Source organism: Ammospiza nelsoni, chromosome 5, assembly GCF_027579445.1.
Source record: "Ammospiza nelsoni isolate bAmmNel1 chromosome 5, bAmmNel1.pri, whole genome shotgun sequence".
In the NCBI taxonomy this organism is placed as follows: Eukaryota; Metazoa; Chordata; class Aves; order Passeriformes; family Passerellidae; genus Ammospiza; species Ammospiza nelsoni.
This window is the reverse complement of record NC_080637.1, coordinates 58,516,366-58,540,635: the sequence shown is the minus strand read 5'-3', so window position 1 is coordinate 58,540,635 and position 24,270 is coordinate 58,516,366. Positions and strand designations below refer to the sequence as shown.

General features: G+C 38.8%; 1 protein-coding gene across 1 annotated transcript in view; it reads right to left on the bottom strand.

Moving 5' to 3' along the window:
* SCUBE1 (signal peptide, CUB domain and EGF like domain containing 1) overlaps positions 1–24,270 on the bottom strand; it is a 194,894-nt gene that overhangs the window by 49,794 nt on the left and 120,830 nt on the right. The window contains exon 8 of the mRNA XM_059472548.1: positions 18,754–18,870. Coding sequence (XP_059328531.1) covers positions 18,754–18,870 — 117 coding nt within the window. The remainder of the gene's footprint in view (positions 1–18,753; positions 18,871–24,270) is intronic.

Here is a 24,270-nt window from a genome sequence, read left to right as displayed (position 1 = left end):
TGATTCCAACACGGGAACGAGGCATGGTGCTTACCACATTTCTGCATGTAAAATATAAACAGCAGCAAGAGGAGTGAGGCGGTAAATCTAAAAATTTGAACCACTGAGAGGGAAATTCAGCCATCATTTCTAAAGAGCACTTTGTTGCACACACATTGACAGAAATATGTCCAGGGCTCAAATAAGCAAGAACAATGTATATTGTTATAAAGGTTTCCTTATGAGTTGCACTGAAGGCAAGGAGATGGGAAATTTGTTCTCAGACTCTCTGAAGTAATGCTGCTGCTTATTACTTTTGTGTCTGGCTCTGCAGAGCAGTGGCTTTTGCATTCAACCCAATTAAAGAATGAGGGTAAATTGCAGGCAGCAGCTGTGGAACACCCTGAGTGCTTTGTGCAAAAAGCAGCTGAAATCTTTGTGTCTTGGGTAACAAAGTTCTCAAAGTGCCCCAAAATCAGGAGTCTGTTTGTTGTCTGTAGTGCTCCAGTTCTGGCATTTGGCTGGCCAACAACAGACAACCCTGGGCTCCCAACCTGATAGATCTGGTGAAGAACACACTGAGGTCATCGTTTGTAACACAAGGAGACTGGAGGCAGCAACCCTTTTGGTTTGGCTGTGATCATCTGCGCAGGTCAAGACTGGCAGAGAAAAGACAAGAACTTTTGGCCCAATTCCGGCAGCCTGGCATTTCCTTTTGTAGCAGTGATTCCTCCCAGCTCCCTAATGTGCAACTGGGACTGTGGCATGGGTGTTAGGATGGATTACCACAAAAAGTCCCATCCTTTAGCAGAGCACAGGTGTACCGAACTACAGTTTAGCATGCCCTGACAAAACTGTGGGACAAATGGAATTGTGAATTAAAATTACTAATACGTTATGCATCATAAACACACAGAAGAGTCATCCATCATGAAGAAAGTATCTTTTACTCGTCATAAGAACAACATGACCTTTGGGCTACTCTGCTGCCTGAGACTGCTTGAAGTAGAAATTACTTGCAGCCTGTCAAACACCATTCTGGAGTAACGATTGATGTTTTTAAATGATGGCCCCTGGATTTCACATGTTAAATTCCAAATTCCAGTCTCTTTTCTGTGTCTCTCATGACCATAAGGGGCAATAATGAAATCCTGCTGGCATCAGAGTGTAGATTTTAGGCTGTTAATACCTGTAATTCCATTAACAATGCAGCATATTAGCTTTACACCAGCAATTCTTTGGAATTCTAAACTAGGATCTGAGTAAAACCTGTGAGAGTCCACAGGAAAAGAAAGTATTTATTCATTTCTTCTAACTGGAAAACATGACATGACCTTTTGAAACAGGGACCATCAAAACAGAATAGAGGTCAAAACTGTTAGCTGCAAAAACATTCTAAATAACATAAACAGTGCCAATGTCTCTGCTTTCACTGTATTTCTTTCCATGGTCATAGTGAGACTGACAAGGCATGTAAAAATTATTTCACTCTGTAGAGCAGCACATTGCTGCATTTCACTTGGAAGAGAGCAGTATCCAACTGTATGTATCATGTCTAGGTGGTTCAGAGAAACTGCAAGAAGTCTGTATCCCCACTATTTTTCTTTCCTTGGTCATAAATAATATGTGTTATGAGCCATGTGAAAATAAATTATTCCACTGCATGAGAAGGTAAGGCCACGTTTATATTTAAACTCACTGGTACCCAACTTTGTCAAGTGCCTCTTTGAACTTCACAGAGGGTAAGTGTGTCTGCCTCTCATGTTGGGCAAAAATACACAGTGGAAACCCATTGTGGTGTCTCTACCAGCTTTGACATTATTTAGTCAAATATTTCCCTACTATTATTGGAACCGTCTGTGGAGCAGCCATAAACCTGCTGTCTTCAAACAGTTCTCAAGTGGCTCCTTGAGATGCAGGTTGCAGAAAAATAGCTCCAACTTCCCACAGGCTCTGCTCCCCTTTATCCTCAGAAATGCAGGAGGATGTAAAGAACTGTGGGGTTGCACATAAAATGCCCTGATGATCCTGTGAGAGTAATTTCAGACCGAGAGGTCTGATGGGCTTTCAGTGTGTTGGGAATAAACCCCAAGGGATTTATCCCAATGCAGTGAGTCAATATCGTTAAATAATACCTTGTTCATCCAAGCTCATGATCTGCTACAAAATACCAAAATGGGACACATGCAGATATGAAAACACAGGCCAGTGAGAAACCAGAGAAGTATTGAAAATTATGGTCAAAACTATCAGGTGAAGTTATGGTGTAACAAGCAACTCATCACTCAAGCCTCCTGTTAGCTCTGAAAATAGTTCATCCAAGCAATTAAATACAAACAAAAGCAAAGATTTGCAACAAGGAAGCTAACACCTTCTTTAAAGTTGTAATATTTGAAGAAAAAACCCCCAATTGCAAATATCTGCCTCTGGAGATGGAGCTCAGCAACACCAACACAAAAGCTGTGTGTCCATGTGAGCCCAGGAATGAATCCTGGCTTTATAGAAAAATGAACAAAAACAAAACCCATAATATAATTATTGTAATAAGTATATTAATCTATAATAATAGATTCTCCTGTTTTCTCTGAGGATGTCAAAATGTGAGGGAGGCAGTGGAATCAGCTTGAAATAAAAATATAGAAACTCAGATGCTTTGTGCTAAGTTGCATAGCTACAATGCTACAATTTGACTTGGCTAAGCAAGCAGACTGTTATTTTTCTTTCCATGATCTTGTGAAGATTATTGGGAATGCCTGCTCCTGTTCCACTTGCACCTTTTTTAAGCTCTGTTCAGTGTACTTCATGCTTGAAAGGAGCTGGTTCTGATCAGGGTGCATGTATGCACTTGTGTATGCACATATAAACCCGCAGAGATTTGCCTCACTGCATACAGGCCAGGGAACAAATTAAAAAGCAGGGATTTTAGGTAACTTAGAACTTAACATTTCACATAAGCTGCTTAAAGGCAACTGAAAGGGTAATCAGCATGCAATCTTCACTTAGCTGCTGAACAATGATGGAGATGGAGGTTTCCAGAGCCTCATCACAGGCGGAAGTGAGGATCCTCCTTTCAATGGCTGGACAAATATTTGAACTGATTGTGTCTGTCTAATCCTTCACAGATTTAAAATGCTACCTAGCTCCAGGAAAAGAATATACTCCCAGATCAACCTAAAATAATTCCTGAAACTTCATAAGCTTCTTGTTTTTAATAATGAAAGCCAGCGTGTTGGAACTAGTAATGCTATTACCAGTGTACAGTGGACATCAATATAAATACATTTTCTGCAAGGTACACTGGTTTGCTAGTTCTTTTTTGTTCCCTGATTTCCCAATTTTCCCTTGCTTTTCTTCCCTTGCTCTTCCTCATGGTTTTACAAATCACCACTGTCCCCTAGAAATTGGAACTATTGATGCCTTGTTGACACAGATATTAGTTCCCTGCTGCACACAGACAACAAAGAATAAAGCAGCCACAAAACTTTTTAACCTCATGCTGGAGGTAGGGAAATAGAGGAACAGAAAAAATAACTAACTCATCCACACTTGAATCCAATTTCAGTGTACAACTCAGCTGGTTACCCTAGGGTGCCAATCGGCACAGGTTTGCACAAAACACCTGGCACTGCATGCTGTTCTACATTACAAATATTACAAAGCCACCAATGCTCAGACTGAAATTTTTTTGATATTTGCCCTGCCACTTCTCAATAAAACTTGTAAACACTCAGGATTAACATAAGCAGAAGCTACCAGGCTCCACTTGCAATACTCTAAATGTAATATTGCATAGTATCTTAACTAATGCATGCCAGGGATATCTCATTAAGGTAGAAAGATAATTTCATATCCCCAGATCAGTGGATTCACTGGATCAGTGCCACTATGAGAAAATCTAAATCAAAGTAGAGCACAGGCTCTGCTCTTCCATCCAGAAGCATCAAGCCAGCTGTTGTGGAGTTAGTTTCCAGGGAGTTGGAAGTCCTAGTTCCAGTTTTACAATGGATTTATCCAACATTTGGGCAAGGTGTAACACTTCCCTGCTTTATTTCACTTGCAAAATTGAGGATCGGTAATTATCACTCGGCATTTTCAGGACCAATACTTTCAAATGCACATTATGGAACAAAGTGTTAGGAACCCAAGTCATTTGCTGTCAAAATTTTAAAGTCAAATTACAGTTGTTTTAAATTTCTGGTCTGGGCTTCAGAATGGTTTGATCCAGCAGCAGGTTCCTTGCTGGTAGTGCTTTGCACTGGAAGATTTTGTGAATCTCTGCAGGACTGTTAGGGCCATGTTTACTTTAGGAGGTACAATTTCTGTTCCAACACTCCACCTGAAACTGCACAGTCCGTTGTCTCTTGCATGTTTCAGGGAGGAATAATTCTATTTATGCAGTACCTTCCACTTGAGGATTACAAAGGACAGCAGCTTATTTTCTTCATTACATTAAACCTACACAACACTTCTGCAGGAGAGATACATTTAATTAATTCCTCTTTAACAAATGTGAAACTGAGGCAGGTCGGATAGTGTGCAACTTGCCTGCATCAGATAGCTACAAAATGAAATAAAGCATATATTATAGCACCTCTAATTTGAGTTCTGTGCTTCAACAACATCCTCATTTTCCCTCCCACAGTGCTAATTAACTGTAAAGTATGATAGTCATTACTGAACTGAAGTTCCACTAAGTAGCAAATGAAGATTCTCTGTTTAATTAGCTTTATAGCTGGGTTGTGGGACAAGGCATTTTCCTAATTAACAGGATTAAATCTAGACTGGGCAGACAGGAATGAATGTAATTAAAATTTAATCTTCCTCATCCTGAAAACAGGCTGCCCACAAAATAGAGAGCTTTGTGTAAATGCTCTTAGAGCATGGAAAGGTTGAGGCAGGTTTCAACACATTTCCCTCATGTCACTTTCTCAATTTTCACCTGTTATCTTCGCAATTTCGCGAAGAAACCTGTCTTCCAACACAGATGGTAATCTGTCACATATGGATTTAGGTGTCAGCTATTCTCCTCCAGGACATATCCACTCTGACATTATCCACCAACCAATCAATAAAAGAGTCTGCCAGGCTGCCAAGAGATCAATCACCTTGTAAAACAAACATTATGTCCTATTATTTTCTTATTACAGTTAATTAGATTTATAAAACACAAAAACCTTCACAGGTGAAAAACTCAGAAATGCTGTCATAATAGGTTAGGCCCAGATTTCTCGTTTGTAAAGGGGAAGGGATTTACTAAATCTAATGTGAAAAGAAAGGATTTTCATTTAAAATTTTTGCTGAACACTGAATTCTTTTCTAACCTTAAAAACATGTTAGTGCAATGCTACAAACGCTACAAACCCAAACAGTGCAAGCTGAGGCTGTGACACCAGAATGTGAAGGGAACTGGAGACATGAAGATACAGACTGATAGTCTTTTCAGTGTCTAGGCTGAGCTAAATGTTAAAACTACCCCTCCTCCCCAGTGTCCCCCTGCCAGAAACAAAGATAAAGCTCACAGGAATCCCAGGAAATAAAACTACTTTTCCTCCTCCTGTAACATTTTATCAATCAAAATGCTTTCGTCCATCAAAATACTCTTTATAAAACATTGGAGAGGGAGAAATAAGGGTGCTGTTCAATCTCCCATGTGTACTTGGGGACACCAAAGAATGTGTCTCTGTTTTTTACAGAGCATGTGGAAAGTGCAGGAAACACATTCTGGGAAACTCGACTGCACCTGTGGCCACGTGGGTGAGTACAGGCGGATCTGGAGGCTGTGGGTAAAACAGTGGGAGAGAACTGTGCAAATACTTTGGGCTGACTGCTTACCCACCTCAATTATTCACACAGCCACTACCACCAGAGTAATTCCATGAGCAACGTAATTATTCACACAGCCACACCACCAGAATAACTCTATCTGTAATGTTTATGCAGCAGGAGCAGAGGCAGAACAAAACGGGTTGCTGCAGGTTATTAACAAGAATAAAAGAGTTAATTCAGTGTTTCTTAAGGAGTAAATCAGACAGAACTATGGCTGACATCCCTGGCCATTTTCTCTGTGCTAGCTGTCACTAAAAATCAAGGCCTGGCTTTTACTGTATTTAATTTTTCAATATACTCTGAATGAAGAGCAAAGGGGCAAGTGAAATAACTGCACTATTGGACCAATATATAAGAATCCCTAAGTTTAGTGTATGAACTCAATTTAAATTTACCCATGGTTGTTTTCATTTACCCCCTTGGAATTATTAACTGCTCAGGAAAGCTCTGTGCTTATTTCCAAGAATCCCAGTTTGCTTATAGAAAAGTGTTTATTTAATTAAATAAAATTGGTATTAAGGGCAGTTAAAGGTACTGATGTTCTCTCTAAAATCCCAGTGAAACTGTGATAGCTTTCCTGGGATAAAGCTACTCCTTCTGAAAGGGGCACTTGAATACAATTAGTCCATGATAATTTAAATAGCTCTTAATGAATCAAAGAAATTTGAATGCTGACCAAAAAATTAACCCTCCAAAAGTTTTTGAAGACACTACTTCAAGCATCCAGGGATCTGCTCTGTACCAGGGAAGATAGAGGCATCACTGAGAGCAGGATCTAGTCATATTAAAGAAAGAAAAAACATATTTTATAATGAAAAAGGCAACGATAAAATAATGAAAAAAGTGATTTAAGTTTTGAAAGTTGGAAATTATGATCATGTGAGTAGTCAGCTCCCAAGTAACAGAAAGCACAGCACACTTTTCCATAATATACCGTGGTTGTTGATCCTCAGGGGGCTTTATATTGTTGAATAAATGCAAGGTCTTTTCAACAACTGAAATGCAAAATATGACCCTCTGAAGCATTAATTTAAAGGATTTGGCATTTTCAAAGGGGAGGTTCACGAAGACAAATAACAACTGCAAGTTTCTAGGGAACAGGGATATTGCCTAGTCATGAAAAAACCCCTAACTTAGTACACACAAATTTATTTTGTGGGGATAGATGAAACCCTTGGGAGGGAATGAAACAGAATGATTTACATGGCAGCTGACCCAAATCTGCAAATTTTAAATGGAAGATAATTTGTTATATTATATTTGTCTGTCATGAACAAGTCTACAGCAGACAAATGAATTGTATCTCTTTAAACAAAAAAACCCCAAACCCAAGGCCCAGCTGAAAACCTAAAAGGCAATTCCCTTAAAAATAGGGAAGGGGCAGTGAAAGTTTCACACATATTCTTGGTTAGATAAATTTGCAGCAGCAGTTAGAAGGATTTTGCTCTCCATTCTCTCTCTCTCTCTCTCTCTCTCCCCTTTTTTTTTCATTCCATTTTCTTCTTTCTGACAAATTTTGGCTGTGTTGATATCTAAAATTTGCATTTCTTTTTTATTTTTTTTTAATAATGGGTTTATAATTTGATTTTTCATCACTGAGGTCGAAACTTCAAGTGTCTCTTGGAAAGTCTGAATCAATTATGTGTCTAAATCAGTCACATACATACTCCTCAGTGCGTGTCCAATTGCTCATTTTTCTGATTGCCCCATTAGGCTTCTGACCACTGTCACTACGTACCACCAAGGGTTTTCCATCTTATTCTCCCTCAAATCCTACTCATTCACTCATTTTCTGCTGGCAACCAGTAGCTTTTCCCCCCTCTCCAACACCTCTTCCACAATTTATGGTTTTACCATGACCTCTTCTGAGCCTTCTCCTCAGTCCAATATTCTACCACTTCTCTTATCACACACCAACAACAGTCAACTTCCTGCTGTAAAAAAGTGGGGGAAAAAAATAGAAACCTAGTTTTGAGTCACTTCCCAGTCTTAGCAAGTCTAGAAACAGCTGTTTCCAGGGCAGCAGGGCTGGCCCAGATGGTTGTGGTTCTCTCTCTGGACATGACACAAAGCTTTTAATGAGCTGCTACAGCTGCCTGCTGGATGCTGCTCTGTTTTCCTCACACTGGACTGATCCTGCATGTTCTTTGTCTTGAGACCTGGACAACATAGATGGAATAGCCTAAAATGACTGCAGCCTTAGCAAAAAGGTCTTAATGTTAGCTTCTTTAATTCACATTTAGGTAGTTATTTTGAAAATGCTTTTGTAGCTACCAGGGAACTCCTGCTCTCATCCAGTTTGTGAGTCTTACCCACCTCTTCTAAAACAAGCATCTCTTCTGATAAGCTGAACTCAATTATTGTTCTCCCATTGGCTACTCAGTTTCCCCTCTCTCAGTCCTGATGTTTATGATGGTTTATTTTGGACACAGATGGTCTCACATCTCACTTAGAGTCATATCAAACAAAAAATAACCTCAAAACTGCCTCTGTATTTTAATATTCCCTTTTGGCTTTATCTTTCCATTTGTCATTCCTAGCAAATAAGTTCCCTTTGTGTTTTCTTCTCTCATCAACTCCAAGCCTACCTGTTATCTCTCCAGCATGCATGTGGTTGATTCATGTGCCAAAAACTTCCCTGTAGAGGCATTTAGTGGGTCCAATTATAGGACTTGTCTCAGGGCTTCCCCAAAGTGTGTGTTCTGAAAATCTTGCCAGTACTCGAGCCCTGAACAGGACCACTGTTTTCATGATAGAATTCCTAATTTTCCTCTCATTTAATGTTGTTTTTGTTACCTTTTTTTTGGTTGGGCAGACACATCTATTGTTTCACAGAATGAAATCACCCAGTGGCTGCCTTCAGTTATATGTTTGTCACAAATGCCTCTATTTTTTTAATCAAATATTTTTGTCACCTAAAGAGGAGTCCTGGGAAGGGGAAGAGACAGGGTGATCAAGCTGCAGCAGCATTAAAAAAAAAAAAAATCTGCTGTTTTCTGCAGTTGAGCCGTTTGGGATTCACACCAGTCTGCCTTTACCAAGAGTGCTTCCTGCTTGCTTCCTGAAAATGGTATGTGGTCTCAAAACCCTTTAACTGTGCAGAATACTGGGTAATGGTCAGAACTGGTTTGTCAGAAGGATTTTAAGGAAGTTAAGCTATTTTAATGGAACATTTAATTGTACATTTAATCTGTGCATCACACATAAATAGAAAAGTATTATTTTAAATTAATATTTTTGTTCCTCCTAAAAGCACTAATCTAACTACTGCAGAACCCACATTTTCACTACTATCATTCTTGATCTCAGTCTCATGTTCATGAATTAATTTAGGCACCGGCTTCTCGTGCAAGGCAAAGGTGGCCCTCTGTTCATGCAAAGACATAAGAGGTTTTTTAATTTATTTTTTCCCTTGTTTTTAGGCTATAAGACAGACCTCAGCCAAAAGATTCGTATTTGCCTTGGGATCAGCATGGACAGGGCAAAGGTATTTTTTGTTCTGACATGTGGCTGTGGTGCCTTGTGATTACACCTGATCTATTTTCTGATAGCTCTTCGCTTGCAGGTACAGAGAAGCAAACTCAAATGAGGCTTATCTTTGAACACACACTTATTACTAGTGGCAAACTCTGGGAGGGTAGCTGCTGTTACTTGAAAGTAGAGTTGTGTATGAAATCTGATAGAAGTAGAGTTGCTTATAATGAATTATGAAAACTAGATCTTGATTTGATTATTGGGAAGTTTATTCTTGGCTGAAATTGATGAGAAGTAGGGAGAAAGCCATCTGAGGGGGAGAAATGGCTCAGAATGAACCATTTCAGTCAACACATAAGGGCTGCTAAAAGACAACACATACTTTAATAGCAAACTTCTAAATCTCTATCCTCTGACTTCAGACAGCTTGTGGACTGGCTTTGACAAAATAATTTGATAAATTCAGTTGGCTTTGGCCTGCCACTGAAAAAAATCAAGGCACTCTGATTCCCCTGGAGAAGGATGTTTTCAGAGGGAGGAACACTGAAGAAAACCAGAGAGGGACTGAGAATTTGTCCTGCACTGACTTCCACATCTGAATGGACAACACAGGCCTCTTAGCACCACTATATTAACATTCTTTCTTATATTTTGTTTCTATCATTGAGCTCAAGGAGAGGCACTGTGTTCCTCTGAGGGGAAGTGGAAAGACTAACCCAGTTCAGAGATATTGCTACAACAAGTAAAGTGGGTACCCCACAGGTTGGGATTAAACTATTTCCATGTCCTTAGGAGCATGTTATTGCAATAGGAGATGAGTTCAGAGGGTGCCAGCTGTCCCATGTTATTTCCCAATGCACACCTCTTTAGGCTTGTACAAACAGGAGGTAGCTGAACCATATGATGTGAGACCTCTAATCCCACCAGGAATTACCAAAGGCTGTGCTTATTTTCCCTTGGGGTCACCTATTCTTCTGACTATATTCTAGAACACACTTCACTGTGTGGGATTCCTGAGAGAAGTAAAAGGCGTGAGGTGCAAAATCAAATTTGATGCCCCTGGGGGCTGATGCATAGGAGAGAGGATGGGGATTCTAGTTGGGTATCCACAGTGGGGGCAACAGTGGCCTTGGGGATCAAATGAAGAGTCACACAAAGTGAGTCTACACAAAGGCTTGAGGATGACAACTTCTGTTTTAAAAAATGAAACAGCAAATTTCAGTGCCTTTCCTACTGAGGTTCTTGACTTGAAATCCCATGAGCATTCAGTTTTCTGAAATGTCTGAGAAATTTTCCCCTAAAAAGTCAGAAGTTTATCTGACTTATTACCCTAAAACATTTGTACTACTTGCCACTCCCAAGGATCATGGGTAAAGTGGTTTATGTGCTCAGGTCAGCTTCTTCATAGAGAGTCTAAGCACTAAGTGTATCTCAAACTTGTTCCACTTGCAGAGTTTGGCATTTTTTTTTTCCAGCAGAGTAAGTTAAAGTATACTGAGAGTAATCCTGTCTTTCCCCTAGGTACTTTTGACAGACTCCAAAAAACATGCACACTACAGCCCTGGGATATCCCAGTGATCCAGCCCAGATACCTTCATTTATGTGCAGCAAGAAGACAGATGCTACTCATCAGCTTAAAGGAAAAGCTGTCCTCTCTCATTCCTTGTCACTGCACTTTTGACTAAGGTAAGGCTAAGGGACCATCTCCTGTATGCTCCTTTCCAAACCAAACTATGAATCCAAGGCACTATATCAGCAGAATGTTACAAAATTGAATGTTCTGTACACCACATTGCTCTGGCATGAAGCACTGACATTATGAACCAGAGTCAAATGTAAAAAGTACAATCACTCTATTAACTACTTAAATTATCTCAAAGATAAGAGATGGCCATAGTGCAATGATCAAGGAAAATGTAATCAGACTAGAAGGGAATAAGACAAGCAGGTCTCTGCCCTTTCTGGCTTTGCCAGACATCCTCTTCAAAAACCCACTGCTGCTTGTAATTCTGAAGCTGACATTTATGCTGACATTTGCTGGTGTCACAGCACTCTGCAGAGGAGGAGGTGATGACTGTCAGCTACTTCTTTCATTTGAGTTCATTCTTTCACAACATTTGCATGTATGTATGTTTTTCCTTTTTTTTTTTTTTCTTTTTGAGAAGGCATTGGAAAATGGTAATGTCTTGTTATGGATAATGGCTCATAATGCTTATGTTCCTCAAAAACCCTATGTGTCTGTGTGGATGGAGCTGAACTGACCTCTTCACATGTGTTCAAACAATAATTAATGTTGCTGGAGAAAGGTGAGCTGGGAAAAGCTCTCTTTGTAAGCCCCAGGACCTGCTCTAAGATCACTGATACTCCTTGCACTGTGTGAAGCATCACAGTTATTGCACACACTGCTCATGGGAGGTGCATAGAAAGAAGCTGTGGATTCAAAGCAGGAGTAGTCAGACAGCTATGAACAGATTTGCCTCTAAATGTTAAAGTTTAAACTCTTCAGGAGATAATTTAAATTCCTTTCTATTTAAAATGGTGATGTATGTGAATGAATTCAACCAAGGAAAACTTTGTATTTGGGTGACTACTTTTAATGAGATCACTTTACAACTAAGGGGAAATAAAAGTTCATTCACATGAAATCATTTGGGTCTGTCTTGTATTTTTCTCTTAGGTCAGACCCATTTAGTTCAGAAGGCCTGTTCCAAACTTACAGCCTTGACTCTAAAGGCATTGAGACCTCTATTGTTGTAAGAAGTGTGGTGATACAAGCCATAAAAGTTTCATCTGCCTTAGTGTAAAATTGACTGATGCATACATTTTAGAGGTTTTCTTGCACTGGGGTATATTTTACTGTCTAATTTTTGCTAACATGTAAAAAAACCGTCAAATTGATTGGGGATATGAATCAAACAAAACCTGAGTTTATCAAAGGTACTCTGACAGGAAGACCATTGCATTAAGGCAACAAATGAAAAAAACATTGTACTCTGAAATTTACCTAATCAATCACAGTGAAATAAAGGTGTTATCATAATTCAGGCAAGCTAACAGTGGATGCATGAGATTAACACCTATATCTTAATAGTAATAAATAGTAAAAATAACCTGTGTTCTGTCTGGTGTACTATTTTTAAAAAAAAGAGGAAACATTTTCAGTTTCATACGAATTGATTAGGACTGACAAGATGCAATTCTAAGTGCTCTAGTCAATTTAATCCAATTTAGAGAAAAAAAACTGAAACAAATTTTATGTAATTTCGATTAATGGAAGTATGGAGGAAATCATAACTGTTCACAGATACTCTGTAGCCAGGAAATGAAGCCAAATTGGCCAGCTAAACTGTTCACAGTGAGCTTTTCACTTAGTGTGTTCTGAATGAAAAGAGTGGAAAACCTTCAGCATCTGAGTCATAATCTTATACCAAACTGATGTCAAGCATTAATTTAAAGCATTTAATTTAATGAAACTTTTCAGTTCATATTTAACAAAACATGACATACTTTATTTCATTGGAACTCATTCTTTAAAAAACCCTTTTCTCACAGAAACAATTATATTTTCAAAATTTAATTCACCTTCAGGGTTTCATTTTTTTTGTGTACTCAGAACTGATTTAAAACACATTTTCCTGCTGTAATAGGCTGCAATTAGTCAAGATTTAAAAAATGTAATTATTATATCAAGCTAGCACAGCCAATGCAAAATTTCCCTTTTATTTCAAATAAACTTCAATGCAGTTCTTTGATTAGTCTCTACACTCCTGCTTTTTTTTTCTTTTTTTCGCTTTTTTTTTTTTTTTTTTCTAGATTGCTTAATGATAAAGGAGGTTTCAGAGCTGAGTTACTGGACAGATCATTCACCAGTCAGGCATTTCTGATACTCCCACTGCAGCGCAGTCAAGTATTTAAGCGCGTCAGTGCCACATTTCTCTGCTACGGCGGAATGCTGAAGGATGGGGGCCTGCTTCGAGGAAGTGGAGAGCCCTCCCCATTGCTGGGTCACCATGACAATGAGACAGCAGGAAGGAGAAATGTTTGCCGTGCAGGCACATAACCCCAGCGCAACACCGCTCTGGTTAAATATGCCAGAGCGCTGAGAAGGGCTGACCGAGTGTCACACAGCCAAGAAAATGCTCCATCTCTAGGTGGGGATGTGGAGGGAACTTTCTGTCTCCTAAACATGTCTGTGAGATCACCTGGGCTTGGCACAGACCTGTTCCTGCACAGGAATTGATCCTGCTGCACTTAGTCACAGCTGGTGGCACATTATGAACGTGTAATACCACATTGCTACTAAACCCCTGACATTCCAGCCCAGCTGAGGATCCCAAAATCCTGTTGTCAGGTTCCTTCCCCTTAAGGGTGGATCTTCACAAGATGCAGATTAAATGATGAAATACAGGTGAAATGATACAAAACAGGGAATCAGCTGAACAAAATAATCCACATCTTGCTGTTACCAAACATCTATGCAAAGTTAGGTAGCACTTTATGGATGTTTGTTGGGAAAGCCATAGTTGAGATGTTGCTTTTGCTCAATGACCCTTTGAAATCCAGTTTCTCCTGCTTAAAACTTCCATTTGCTGTGCTATGTGACTCTAGGAGCTCAGCAAGGGCTGCAGTCTGCACAGTTCCCCTCTGTACCTCTAGGTGCAGAGTGCTGGGAAGTTGCTTTATTCAGGCACAAGAGTGCCTATCTATGGGCACAGCTTCTTTGTTACGTCCCAGAGCAGAAATGGAGCATATATATCATATACACGGTCATACATTTTACACCATGCTAGAAGCCTGTGGCCCTTCCTCCTGCTCTGATTCTCTTCTTAGAGAAGCCACCAGGGAAAGTCCCTGTCTCTCTCAGACATCATCTTTTGCCATTATTCTCAGTCCTTCTCTACTTTAAGTCTTGGGAGAAGAATTCTCCCTGGCCCAGCTTGTCTCCTGTAACTGTCCTCAGGAAGGTGAGCTCTTTACTGTTTGATCTAGTTTGGCAGATGGATTTAAACAATCTTCAGAAATCTCTGCTAAGTCTAATCTAGTCTGACTTCACTCCTTTTGAACCCTGCAAGTCTTTTGCAAATGAGCCTCATTCATTATCAGTTACCCAAGCTGTATTTAGTATAATTAAAATGCTGAACCTGTGAATCTTCTCACTGAGGGCAGAATGGAGCTGGATCCATGGAAAGGTCACTCAGCAGGAAGGAGGCACAGAAACCAACAAACAAGGGAGATGAGGACCACAGAACCCCTGATATGCTCAACACAGAGGATATTAAAAAGTGGGTAGGAGGTAATGAGCAATAAGCATCCTGGGTCTCTATGTCTTTTAATCTTCAGTCTCCCTTTCTGCCTGAATTGGCTGAATTCTGTGGGATAACTTGGTAGGCATTCAAGGAAGTGACCTACACTGTTTCCTCATGTGTAGCACAATAATCAACAGCATCAAATGAACTGAGCATCAAGCTGGCATCACCCAGTTACAATGGCAGTAGAAATTAAATAGCATTAATTAGAGGGAGAACATGGAACCCTTTCTGCCTGGAATGTCTCTTCTCTTAGCTGTCAAAAGCCTCCATGGTTTGGCTTATTAAGAGCCAAGCTGACAGGAAAGCTGAAGGGAATAAAGGAGCATTCTCCATTGTGTGCCAAGCCAACTGAGGGAGGACTTGAGTTCAAGACTGACTTTTAAAAGACAGCAAAAGGTTAATGAACTTTTATCCAAGCACCATTAATACATCTGAAGATCATTCTAACTAAACCACAGACAGCACTTTTGCTCTTATTTCACTGCAAGACCAGGTAAGTAATGTATGTAACAGAGAAATCAGAGATTTTTAATCAGAGATTAAAAAGATTTTTCCAGTTTCCAGAAAGCAAAGCAATCCTCCACAACAAAGGACAGTAGCTTCTTTTGTGCTCTGCAGATACCTGTATGTATTCCATATTAAAATTATATCCACAACAATTTTCCTTCTGAATTTACTGACATTTGATATAAACCAGAGTGTTCTGTGCATTAAAAAAGGGGCCTGATTCTTTGGGGAACAATGAACTCTCATTTCTCACTACAGAAGAGGTCAACTTCTTGCAAAATCACTGAAGGCAGGTTCTTTGTATTACTTGGAAGTTGCTCCCCTACACCTTTCATTCTCTGATACACTAGGAGGGGCCAGGAGAAATATCAGATTTTTAGTCAAGACTCAGTTCTGTACTCTGTGATTTAAATTCCTGCCAGCTTCTATGATAGACCTACAGAATGGGAACTGTGATGTTGCAAACAAAGCATAGAACAATTATTTACATTTAAAAGGGTTTCTTTGCCACCTTTTGGCAACCAAGCATGCTTGCATAAACTCCTTTTGAAGAACTTGTCTTTACTTTTTTATGTATACTTTCCTTTTTTCTATACTAAACAACTAATGCAATTCCCAACTGCTAAACAAAAACCTGTGGACATTCTGGACAGTAAACTTTTTTTCCCATTACATGTCTACACAGTGCCTAAAATTGACTAGAGTCCTGACTGTTGAACAGAACCATCTAGAAATTTTTGTTATTTAGAAAAATAGTACTTCTATTTTGTGAATTTAAAAAAAAAATATTTCATTCACTTGTAAAAAAAAAAACCGAAGAAATGTGTCAGCAGATATCCATAAACTACCAGTATAGCAAAAGAACATTATTGTGAATATATTATTCACCTACAAGTGAGCTAGAATTACACATTAATAAATTACCCTACATCCACTTTGCAATACCCAAAATTCAGATGTTTCATTGAGTCTTATTTAAGTCACTTGAATCTAAGCTTCTGCACAATTTCATGTAGTAGCTGCACTATGTAAAATGGCTTAGAGAGGAAGATGCCAAAATGGACTAAAAAAAACCCTCAGACTTTCCAATAAAAACATTATTTTTGGTCAACATTATTTGCTAAATTAAACCTAACCATATTAATCATTTTGCTCAACCCACAATTGCATTTTTCAGTTAATTTCTCCTTCCAGTTCCTCTTAGCTTTTCTTACATGCCCTACATCTCTACTTTCCCTTAACAGACAATGGCATATCTTTCTCCTATATTTAGAAACATAACCTCCCTTAAAATGATGTTATATGAGAAACCTCACTTGGACATGCTGTGATGCTCCATGGACTTGAAAACTGTGCCCAAGAAAGACAGGATGTGACAGCTCCATGATCCCTGAAGATGCTTTAAAGGGCATCCAAGAGACAATCTCTTACTCTTACCACACAGATGTAAAATTACAGCTGGAGGAAACAGGGGAGTGGGTATATGAGAAACTGGGGGCCAGTCCAATCAAGGAGAGTAAAGAGGAAAAAGAAATCCAAGGAGAAAACTTGTGCTGATTACTCTCTTTTCGTCTTTAGAGATTGCAGAGGAAGGAATATGTGTACACTGACTTTCTCCTGCCTGGTCTTTTCCAGGCTTTACCTATCAGCAAGAGCCAAGAGGACATTAATGTCACTCCACCAAAAAGTTCACTTCTGCCCTAAGGAGATGCAAATCCTACAGATAACTGTCTTTGACTATGGACTGCCTGTAAAAGCTGTGCAAGAAACTTCACCGCTCAGTTTAAGTGCAGGATCATTTGTGCATAGGTTTAAATGCAAAATCACTTCAGCTTCAGGAGAGCAGGATCTAGCCCAGAAATCTTACAGTGCAATACATAAGATATATTTTATTAATTAAATCAAATTCAAAATTTATATTTTACCATTTTAGGATAATGAGTATTTTCTAAAATGTCAAGGTTAAAAAGAAATGGCTTGTTGCTTTATTAAACCATCTGTGTTAATTTCCAGTGGCTGCTTATTTTAAGAAAGTAAGAAAGAATCAGCAGCATCATAAAAATACAGATTTTGTTTCTTATATTTTCTACTCATAAAAAAGAGGAAAAGCAAAATGTGAAAGAGCTTAGGGCTAAGGTATTTGGTTTGATGATCAGTAGAATATTTCATTTTTCTGTAGGAATAATTATAGTCTTGATTATTATATAAATATTGTTTCATGTTAGTTTTCTGGCCAAAGGTCTAAATTTAGAATTATGCTTTTTATTCATGACACAGTTTCAATAATAAACATTATGATCAAGCCTAGGTGCATGTTACATTATTAAAATGCCTCCTTTTTAAGCACTTGGTGGAATCACTGTTACTGTTCTGCTACAGCTTAGCTAGTCTGCTGACAAAAATGAAGGTTTATTTTTATGTGGCTTGAACTAAGATGACTGAGTTTTGATGTGTGCTCACCCTTAACTATTAACATTGTGTGCGATGGCAGCTTAAATGTTTTATTTTCAAATGAACAGGCAAATGGACTGTTATTTCTATAAATACTAATAGGATCATGCCCAAGCACCAGGATTTTTCTGCCTGGAGCAAGAGGAAACCACACATTTTCTGTTTATTTTTGTGGGTTTTACTATTTTAAGTAACGTCAAGCCCTGGACTGAGTATATTCTGACATTTCTGGTCAATTTGAAGGAAAAAAAAAGTCACAATAATTGCTTAGCAAGTTAGGTCAACTTAAGCTAAGTCACTGAGTGATGAAAAATATTCTCTGTGATGAGAATATATGCCAGGTCCTCCTGGATCTCCATCTCCAAGTCTTTTGGAAAGAAGCTCAAAAGGAATACACAGGAAAGTGGGAAAATTGTTGATGCATGGCCTGATCCTACCAACATGTACCCAAATCTCCTCATGTGCCATTGAAGTGTGACTGTGTGGTGACATTTGAGAGCTGTCCCTGTCTCCTTAACTGCGAGCACATGCTGACAGTGCTATCAGATGCTCTTTTCTGCTCTCTTTTCCCCTGACCTCAGCTTTAACACACACATGAATGGCAAGGCTCTTGTGCTGCCTTTGGAGCAGTAAAACCTGAGTATCAGCTGTGTGGTTTAAACTCCTGCATTTGTCAATGTTATTTTGGTTTTCCTTTGGAGCTGGCTATTTATCTTTTGAAGGTGCAGAAATGACCAAGTATCTGGGGTTTTTTTCTGAGCAATACCTGGCTTCATTCAGCAATAAGTCGTTGATTATTCCCAAGCAACAAAGTATTGCTTGACAATTGTAACTTGCTTTCTGAATAGAAAAATGCAGACACCATTAGATGACTGAGGTTTTACAAAGGTATCAGAATGTCCTTTGAAACTAAAGGCTTTTTGCAGCCCCGAGTTGTTCCTCTAAATCTCTGCTCAGCTTGAAACAGTTTGACCTCTGCATCTCATTTCTTTGCAGTAATAAAACCCTCTAATAAATAAAAAAGAAAAACAACTGAACCAGGTAAACACATAAAAATTAGAGAAGGAGAAAGCTAATGAACTTAATTGCAATTACGGTACCAGTATTGAATCGTCTTAAAAAGTATTGATTAAATAACTGCATATTTACATCTTGTACTGGACCCGCTGAAGGCAAATGATGCATTGCAAAGCAAACAGAGGCTGACCTTTGCACGTTTTCCCATCAGGCTGCAGGGTAAATCCAACTGGGCAACTGCAGCGCACCCCTGTCGCGGTATCCTTGCAAGTCCGATCACAGCCTCCGTTATTGACAGCACATGTTTCTGCAGAATGAAAGAGAGACAGAGAGGGAGAGAGAGGGAGAAAGGCAGTGTAATGAAATGCTCTGGGGGAGGGGAAGGGCGCTGCCTCTTTGGGGCAATATTACAACATATTAAAAACAATGTAAGTTTTAAGTAAGCCAACTGAAGCAAGCTCAAGGTCATCAGGATCCACGTACTGGTTTTGACTGGTAAATCATTTCCACAAGTCTTGATTTCTTTTACCTCCCAAACTGGAGATTTTACTTAGTGTATTTAGTTCGTGTTTTTTCAACTCTCTTAGACAATAGGATGGGTTATTACATATAATAAAGTTTAAAAAGAAAAAAAAAAGTGGTTGCCTTTAAAAGCAGAATCAAACATTCTGTTTTGCATCAGTCAATGTCTAGCTGAGGTATTTTAAAGTTCACTTTTAAATGATGCTGTAGGCATAATGAACTTTAAAAACAATAGAAAGCAAAGCAGAGTGCTAGGCTTGGAACTGAGAATTTAAAACCCTTAGTTAAGAAAGAGTTAATGGAAAATGAACTACATATATCACTTTGACAAGAATCTACATGCCCAATCTGTTCTTACTGAACTACAAGCAAAAGGCATCTGGGTTTTGTCCACTTAAAGCTTTTTGCAAATTGAAAGGAGTTTGGAGTGGGTGGGAGGGCATAATTGAGGTCACTGAACCCATTCCAAGCTGTGTCATTGAAATTTCCCAGTGCTTGTAGTATGTAGAAGGGTGGCTGGGCAAACACAGGCAAGAGAAAGTTGCAATACTTCTGAGCTTTTACTACAGTGGGCAGTGACTATAAGGTACCATTGGATTAAAAAAAAATAAAATCTCCAACTTCATTACAGAAAAAGCAAGAACCCCTCCCTCGCTGCCGTTGTTTGGTGTTACTCATGTATGCACATGCACACACCGGACACATGCATATGCACACATACTCACAAACACATCCATAAAGGAGATAAAAGGCAAGGGAAATGATTAACTTCTCTTTGATCCACAGAATGGAGTGGATGTAAGGATGCCAATTTAGCACGTCAGTTTGAACTGTACATTTTTCTGAAAAGTATTTACTTCAGAGAATAAGTCCTTTTAATAGTATCTTTTTCAGTTGCTCTGGATTTGATTAAATTAAAATACCCCACTGCCCCCCAAGATTGCCATTATTATACTCAGCTCACCTCTTTCCCTAAAGAGGCTTTGTCATTACTTACTCAGATTTACAGACTCCTATTGCTGAATATTCACAGCCTGCGTCACAATTGTACCCTGTGGACAGGGTCTGACAATCAGCTATAGGATATGCTAATTGGGAATTGCTTTAGAACAGTACATTGATCAAAAATTATTTACACAGAACAGAACAGGCTTTATTTTTCTATTGACTAGTACTAAAAGATTTTTATTTTAAAGTGCTTTGCCCTCAAGGTGAACTTAGACTGGCCATTTTTAAGAACTTCACTGCTTAGAAAAAAAAAAAAAGTAACTGTTTTTTCTCTTTTGCACTGGCACAGGCCTCTCCACCAGTGTGAAATAAGCTCCTGGCACTTAGGAACAGACTGAAACACAGACTTTTAACAGCATTAACAGCATGGGACAGGTCTCTGAGCCCATATACATTCACACACGGTCCTCCAGATAGCTTTTATATTTTTATGTCTGTTTGCTATGTAATGACATCATGTAGAGAGAGCTACCAGTATAGAAATGGATTTGCATGTAACTGCCAGGAAGCACAACTAACAAAGGGATTGACATGTTATCTGGAAAGGATTTCTGAAAATGGAGATGAGTCTGAAAGGATTTCTGAAACCGGAGCAGCTCCTGATTTTCAGACGGTTCTTGCTCATCTGGCAGGACCTCAACCTAACTGTTTAAGCAATATAGTTCTGATTTTCATCTACTTCTCTGGAAAGCACTATTTTATAGACTTACAGGCTGAAACTTCTGCTTGAAGAATTCTGCAAATGACAATTCTGGCATTTCCATTTGTATGTGAACATGAGTGCGTCTTCGTAGACCAACATATCAGATAATAATTTTATGTTTCAGGGAAGGCAAAATGTATCACGTAATTTAAAATTTTTAACTTGGGCACAGTTTAAGGGCAGGAGGATTTGCCAGGGGTAAAGAGTTAAGGTTAAAACTCAGGAAAAAGCACTGAAGGTTACGTTTGGCATGGCACTGCAAAGAGCAGTAAATCTTCTGTTAGCAGATTAACTCTGGCATATGAAGACTCCTTTATTGCAGTGTGTCAACACAAGATGAACATAAGCAGTAATATTTCTGCTTTCTGGATGACATCCAGTGAAAATGAATAGACACAACAATTTTTTTTTCTCATGGCATGGATGACTGGATCTATAGGGTAAGGGTCATTCAATGAACAAGAGTTATTTCTATGTATAAATAGAAGGAATCAAGGCAGCTTTTCTTATTTTCACACAGATTTAGTAAAACAAACCAAAAAGGGTAAATACCCTGCAACCTTTCTAGCAACTCTGACTTTCATACATGACGAACTCTTAACAGAATGAAGATCCAAGTGAGCAAGAGGACATGTGACAGTACCTCTCACACTTTGGATAATTGGAGAGATGTACTGATGAAATTCCTTAAACTCAAGGTCGTGAGAAAACATTGGTAAAAGAAAGCAAACATGAATAGCAGAATGTGGGAAAGAGGCTACATCAAAGAGGGGAGCTGAGGGCTACACACAGAACAAAACCAATGCACGACCACCTGTGTTTCTGAGATGGGTCACACCAACTCATCCCTCACCTCAGCACTACTAAACCTCAGCATATATTTGAAGCACAAATACAACTTTTAGGCCAAGAGGCAAAAGTAAATTACTTATTTCCATTCTATCACAGTGGAGAAGCTATGGAAGGGAAAGAACAGACGTTAGAAATTGGATCAAGTCTTCATGGTGATATTGGTCCTACAGATAATTTTTGCTGTTTTTTTCTCTGTGAAAGACAATATCAACATTTTAGCCTTTTTTCTTGTTTGTTTCAAACTTTTTTTTGGTGTCTGTTTTGATTTTTGGGGTTTTTGTTTTTGTTTTGGTTTTTGTTCTCACAAGGTAGCAAAAAAAAACAAACCTGGAAGACACAACTAAAGCAGCATCATGTTACTGGCATTTAGATTGCTTCTTAATTATGACAAAGTTCAAAATCTGAAACAATTAGACCTTACTGTTAATTTAAAGTGATATTTGAAGCCCCATCTACATCTCTACTGAATTCATACCAGAAAATTCAAGCAGAAACAGTGATCTAAAGAAAAGGACATCTATTTATATTGGGCGGTCTGGGAGACATTACATTGTATTTTTCCAATGTAAGCTCCTAATTTTGGAAAAATCTCTCATGTGTCTGCTCAATGGATCCACAGACAAGAAATATTTAAAATCATTACCAATGTCCTATGGTTTAATCCATAGGAACTCTTGCTTTAAGATTAGTCCACTGCACTATGGGATATGCACTGCTTCTGGATATTAAAATATCCAATTAAAAAGCACAAGCTTGAGCTGCTAATCCTTCAATCCAGGAACATTGACTTGGTTAGCAGGTGAAGTTACTCCAGTGCCTGCAATGGTTTAGCAGGGAAAGAGCAGCTCTTCAGGTTCTACTTCTGAAGCTTTTGAACTCAACCAGAGCTCTCTCAGGTGGTAACAGGTCACTTTCTTAAAGAGTCACACTAGACAGGATTTATTTGGCTTTGAAACTATTAAATGCCTGAAACTCCGAACAGATCTCATGGTTTGAGAATATTTCTGAAAGCCTGATTTTCAGCTTCTTCTATGAAACAAGTAAATATAACCATTTAAAATACAAACTTCTAAAAAAATCTGTTTGTTTGGGGTTTTTTAAGTTGCCAATTATTTTATAAAGCCAATTTCTGTGACTTCAAGTTATCTCATGAATGAAGGAACATAACATGATTTTAAGGGTATTGGTCAAAATCAGGCAAATCTTGGATTCTCTATTATTCATTGTTGGTTCAGTCTGGACTAAAATCCAAACCAGTTTTATAGGAACTAAAATATGATGCAAAGCAGAACAAAATTCCATAGATCCTCTACAATATTTGAAAATATCATGAGGAAAGGTATTAAAACTGGACAAGGTAAACACCAATAAAGGCAAGAGGATGGGGTCTAGTACCAAGGTGCTTTATTTGGAGATATGGAGAAGTGATTCTCTGATCTTTTTTGTTACTCATCATGGCAGTCTGAAGTCAACAGGATCCAAAAAAACCCCACTTGTTCCCAGACTCCTGATCATAACACAATGACTGGAAAGAGTGGATAACAACTGCAAATGTAAGAGCTGCTCTCTCTTCTCATGCAAAGAAGTCTTAACAGAAGAAAAAAAACCTAGCTGACATGAAAACAAGAGAACTACACAACCTAAGTGAAAATGGGAGAGGGAAGCCACTAAAGTCATCACCTACATTCAAGGCAGCCTTGCAGCATCTGTCTCTTAGGAAAAGCATGAGAGGGACACTGAATGGCACCTTCTTGCTCAGAAAAAGTTGTTCTTGGACTAAATTAAATGACTGTTCTGTAGGGCTTATGATGGCCATTTCCTCTGAATCAGAGAGGAAGGCTGGACTGACCCCCTGTCTTAAGGCCTTGTGCAGAGGAAAATGATTTTTTGCAACTGGTAGGCTACAGATAAAACGCGTAGCAGTCTAAACCAAAGAGTATTCTCTAAGTTTGCCAGATTTCAAAACTGTTTAGGTTGACATGGTAAGCAGTAAGTACAGCCAAAAGGAAGACATGAAAATGGAAAAATGCTTTTTTCCACCACCTAGTTCCTATGATTATCCAAATGATAACACTAACCAAAGGGCAAGTAAAAGAAAACCAGCAATTCAAACTGCCTTTTTTTGGAATGCATTTGCAGTAGACTAAAGCTCATTGGGGTCAGCAGAAACAGGATGACTGGGTTCCAAATCTGTGCCATATTATTTTGGGATTATTCTGAGTCAATATTTATGCTAGGCAAGAGCAATTCTTGATGGAGTAGCCTGGAGCTCAGAATTTACAGAAGCTATCAAAGCCTATCAAGTAGAACATAATCTAAGTAAAGTTATGAGTAATCATACTCAGATTGTAATAATGTCTCCTTCTACACTTGGTCTGGATTTTGCACAAGATCTGAACATGGCATCTTATGCTCAGAATTCAGGGGTCAGACACATGAACAAGTTAATCTTCATGCAACTAAAGCTAAATGGTGCAAGCAAGATGGCAGCTTTAGTGCACTCACAGTTTAAGCCAGTGCAATGAGAAGGTATATGGATTAATTAGACCATGTTTTTCCTAAAAAGGTACCTCTGAAGTAATAATTCCTGGCAACTGGAGTGGCAAAAAGGGTAAACTACTC